The 5205-nt window shown below is 53.0% G+C and overlaps 1 protein-coding gene across 1 annotated transcript in view; it reads left to right on the top strand.

The window, feature by feature from the left end:
- Positions 1-3120: 3120 nt before the first annotated feature.
- cbfa2t3 (CBFA2/RUNX1 partner transcriptional co-repressor 3) overlaps positions 3121-5205 on the top strand; it is a gene marked incomplete at its 3' end in the record, with an annotated part of 17478 nt that continues 15393 nt past the window's right edge. The window contains exon 1 of the mRNA XM_084436762.1: positions 3121-3250. Coding sequence (XP_084292888.1) covers positions 3130-3250 — 121 coding nt within the window. The 5' untranslated portion in view covers positions 3121-3129. The remainder of the gene's footprint in view (positions 3251-5205) is intronic.

Genomic DNA, 5205 nt, shown 5'->3' with positions numbered 1-5205 from the left:
ATTCTGCTCTTGCGTGTTCTTTGTTTGATTCATATGCCGATGACTCAATCATCTAGAGATATAGCCCGTGATTAGATCACCAGATTCAGCTGAGCTATCAATTTGTTATTTGACATGCAATATAAACACACCAGCAGATGTGATAGAAACACCAGGTCTCAGTATGCTTTAATGATAAAGGCCGCGTGTTATATGCAGTGAGAGACAGAGAGAGAGAGAAGGAGGGAGAGAGAGAGGGAGGGAGGCAGGTAGGGAGAGAGAGAAGGGAGGGAGGGTGAGAGAGGGAGAGAGAGAGGGATGGAGGGAGAGAGAGAGAGAGGGGAGAGAGAGAGAGAGAGAGGGAGCAGTAAAGCCAATCTCTTGTGTATACGGGTTCTGTTGGGACTCTATGGTGACAGATGGACAAGCTGTGCCCTGCCTCCTTCTCATCTCTGGGACAACAAGGGTGTGTGTGTGTGTGTGTGTGTGTGTGTGTGTATGTGTGTGTGTGTGTGTGTGATGTATGACTGTGCGTGCGTGTGTGTGTGTGCCTGCCTATATTAGGCTGTGGTCACCGTTCAGGACAATGGCAGCCCACACAGGCAGCAAAATGCCAGGTCTGCAGCGTGACAGCATGTCACACAGGCAATGGTGTGTGTGTGTGTGTGTGTGTGTGTGTGTGTGTGTGTGTGTGTGTGTGTGTGTGTGTGTGTGTGTGTGTGTGTGTGTGTGTGTGTGTGTGTGGGAGTAGAACTATTTTTACCCTATGGGCTCGACGGTCAGACCACTACAGTCTCGTTGTACGTGTTTATGTGTTCGAAGAGCTGCTTAGCGCTGAGCAGCCTCTCCTTGTGTTTTGGGGCTTTCTCTGTATGCAGTGTGTGTGTGTGTTGTGTGTGTGCATCACTACAGATGGACATGCAAACAAACATACATATCTGTACACAGTCACACACACACTCACGTGCGCGTGTGCGCTATCATCTAGCTCAGGCTGTCTAGTACTGCGTGGACATACAGCCACAGAGGGGGCAGATGCCCTGTGGAGGTGTATGATGCTTCCTGGGCTTAGTGTACGTACAGTACATGGTCAGGTACGATATGCCCACCATCACCCCGTCCTGACCCTTGACCTCTGTCCTCCGCAGCCCTGTTGGCTCTGCCTCTCGCCACACGGCGTTCGGGTCACTTCCTGCGCCTGACGCCACCGCCGGCGACCACGCTGGTCGGTCTGCAGGGGGCGGAGGTGGAGGGGTGGTCCCAAACATGGGCAGAGAGGGGCAGTGCGGTGCACGCCAGCGGGTGCCTGCAGGTCTGTGTGTGTGTGTGTGTGTGTGTGTGTGTGTGTGCGTGTGTGTGTGTGTGTGTGCCCTCCAGCACCCTTGTCCTGTCCCAGCTGACAGTGGGCTGAGCAGAGGGACAGCTGATAGCAGCGGAGTGAGTGACAGGACCAAGAGCACCGACACACATACACACACACACACACACACACACCACACACACACACACACACACACACACACACACACACACACACATAAGCACAGACGCCTGGTCTAAAGCCACCTTCACAGAACATGTCTATAGCCTGAGATTATAGGGGCTTTCTCTGTATGCAGTGTGTGTGTGTGTGTGTGTATATCACTGCAGATGGACATACAAACAAACACAAACATGCACATATTGAACATACATACACAGGCACACACACACACACACACACACATACTCACATACTGTAAAGCTATCTTTTCCAAGGCTGTCAAAGCGATCATCACAGTCCTCAGCTCATGTGTAGCTGAAGGTATCAATTTCCAGCTACATCCCTCAAACAGACACACACCCGGCTTCCCTCCTACTCCCTGTACTCTTACTGACCACAGATCTCCTGAGCTACAACAAGCTCCTCAGGGCTGCTACGCTCCCTAACACCGGCCTGCTACACACTCCAACTCTGGGCTAGCAGTGAAACGCTGGGGCTATGGCTATGGCTATGGCTGGGGCTGGGGCTAGGGCTATGCTGGGGCTAGGGCTAGGGCTATGCTGGGGCTAGGGCTATGCTGGGGCTATGGCTATGCTGGGGCTAGGGCTAGGGCTATGCTGGGGCTAGGGCTATGCTGGGGCTAGGGCTATGCTGGGGCTATGGCTATGCTGGGGCTAGGGCTAGGGCTATGCTGGGGCTAGGGCTAGGGCTAGGGCTATGCTAGGGCTGGGGTTAGGGCTAGGGCTTGTTGATGGTTGCGGTGCCCCGGCAGTCAGTGCCTTGCCTTGTTTGGTCCTGGCTGGTCACAGAGCGGAGCGCAGAGCAGCACCGGGCAGAGCGGGTAACAGGCTGCTGAGAGAGAGAGAGAGAGAGAGAGAGAGAGAGAGAGACTGATGGACAGGGGCAGATCCAGCTGCACTTGTCACTGACTGTCAAACGCCTGTCTGTAGAGGGGACGGGAGGGGACAGGCGGGGGGGTGTGGGGGGGTGGGGGGCATTTGTGGAGGGGGGCACTGATGGGGATGTCAATGCTACAGGCTGGGGGCCGAGGGGGGTGGGGGGGGGGGTTGGGGGTCCCGTCAGTAGCAGCTGAGAGCATGAGCAGGTGTTGCTGCATGTCTCCCAGAACTGGGGTGAGGTTGGCCGTTGCGTTCCACACCTCCCCTGCTCCCCTGCTCCTCTATCTGACCGTCGCTGTGCTCCATGGCAACACTGGCGGAGACAGCTCCAAGCTGAGACTCAGCTCACGAACGGAGACAGTGCTGTCCTCTAGTATGAGACCGTGGGCTCTTTAATGAGGTTGTTTCACAGCGGCAGGACCACTGCTGTGATATGGATTCGCCGTTCTGTCAATGGAATGAGTGGAATCAATAATAAGAGTAAAACTCTATAACAAAGGCAAGGCACTCAAGTCTTCATAAAGTTAAAAAGCCTTTATTGAAAGCGGCTAGTAACCCACAAACGGAATCAATCGTTTGTTATTTGCCGAGTGAAATTGAAATATGTTCTCTCTTGGCAAGCGATCCTTTAGCTGTGTGTGTGTGATGCGTTTGTCCATCTGTACGTCATGCTGTTGTGTACAGCCGAGTGTGTGTGTGCGCGTGCCCGTGTGTGTGTCTAACGAACTGTCGTCTCCTGCAGGTAGCTCGGACCAGAAGGTTGGAACGATGCCAGATTCACCTGCAGATGTGAAAACGCAACCTAGGACGACTCCGCCCACCATGCCACCTCCGCCCCCGGCCGTCAGCCAGGCAGCCAATCGCAACGCTTCGTTCACGCCCACCAACAGTAAGTCAAGTAAGGACCCTGCATTTTTTCTACCTAACACCTTTGATATTTCGCCATCTTTAATATCTTTATCATTCTCTTGTTGTGAATATCAAACAACAAAAACACTCACACTCAAACTAATTCCAGCAATTATACATGCCCGGATTTAGATTGTTTTTACACATAAACAGGCACAATAACAGGGAACAGTAAAATCACACCCGATGTGCATGCGTACCACATCCGGTCAGTCTTCCAGATCCTTCCGCGCAATCCTATGGCGTGCTGCGCCTCATCCCGTACCTCATCCACCCCTACTCGTCCAGCCTGACTGGTCCTCTCCACGGCTCACATCTCTGCTCCTCCCAGAAGAACCCCGCATAGAACCTGGTGTTCCCCAGACGGCCCAGACAGAACCTGGCGTTCCCCAGATGCCCCAGATAGAACCTGGCGTTCCCCAGACGCTCCAGACAGAGCCTGGCGTTTCTCTCGTTCGTAGCCTGGAGGTGTGAGACTGGAGGGTGCGTAGGCAGGGCCCGGTCTGTGAGGCGTGTACTGAGGAGGCAGACCAGCTGGGCCGCTCGGCTCGCCCCCGCCCTGCCGTCTCTCTCAATGGACGACTCCCGTAGCGGAATCGTCCGAAACGAGAAGAGATAGAGGCGACGGAAGGACCTGACAGGGCAGGTTCTGCTGTGGCTGAGGGCAGGGCTCTAACAGATCGATTGCAGGCCTGTGGGGCCTAAGAGGTTCTAAGAGGCTTATTTGGTTCTAAGAACCTCATTGCAATCTCCTGGTGCGCACGTGTGTGTGTGTGTGTGTGTGTGTGTGTGTGTGTGTGTGTGTGTGTGTGTGTGTGTGTGTGTGTGTGTGTGTGTGTGTGTGTGTGCGTGTGTGTGCATGTGTGGCTACTTGTCCAACTGTGGACAAGTGTTGAAGTCATTTGTGTGTCGGCGTGTGTGAGAATGCCATTGCAGCTGGGGCAAGTGTCTTTGAGCATGTGTGATCGTGGCTGTGGCATTGTGTTTGTGTGTGCCTCCGTGTGTGTGTGTGTGTGCATATATGTGTGTGTGTGTGTGTGTGTGTGTGTGTGCATGTGCATGACTGTTTGCGTGTGTGAGTGCGGGGGCCTGCCTGCATGCATGTATTTCCGTGCTTTTGTGTGTGTGTGTGTGTGTGTGTGTGTGTGTGTGTGTGTGTGTGTGTGTGTGTGTGTGTGCTGCTACAGTAGTTGAAGGGGCATCAGTGGGGCCTGGCGGTGTCCAGACCACTTTCTTCCCTATATAGCAATGACAGTGTGTTGTTTCACCTGTCGCGCCAGTCGCCTCCGTAGCTGGAGGCCTCTCAGCCCGCACTAAAACCAGAACACAAGTGCTGCCTGCCTGGTCACATGATGGCTCCGCACGCACACACACACGCACGCACGCACTCACACACACACTCTTCAGTTACGTACTGTATTTACATTTAGATTAAGCGAGGGAGGCAACAACACCCCTGTAGACTGATATCCAATCCAAACAAAACAGTTGATACAAATATACACACTCAGTACACATGCATACAGATGCCCGTATGGCAGCTCAACATATACAGTATATACAGTGTCTGCATGCAAACACACACACACATGTGTGCACGCACGCACACACACACACACACACACACACACTCAAAACAATATATACAAATGTCCATATCAGCTCAAATGTATATACAGTGTTGGCATACATACAAATACACACACACACCAGTCAAAGAACAGCATTGAGCAACATAGCACATAGTACTGTAGAATAGATGACAGAGGAGGTCGCGCGTGTGTGTGTGTGTGCATGTGCGTGTGTAAGCGTGCATGTGTGGGTGCTACACTGAACCTGAAAGCTGCAAATCTACTTTCAGCTGGTGGACATGTGCAAGTCCAGATTTAGAAACACACCTGCTATTGGAATAAAAGTAACACAGACCGCAGGGCC

The sequence above is a fragment of the Borostomias antarcticus genome, assembly GCF_949987555.1.
Source record: "Borostomias antarcticus genome assembly, chromosome: 4".
Lineage (NCBI taxonomy): Eukaryota > Metazoa > Chordata > Actinopteri > Stomiiformes > Stomiidae > Borostomias > Borostomias antarcticus.
This window is presented reverse-complemented; position numbering and strand designations above follow the sequence as displayed.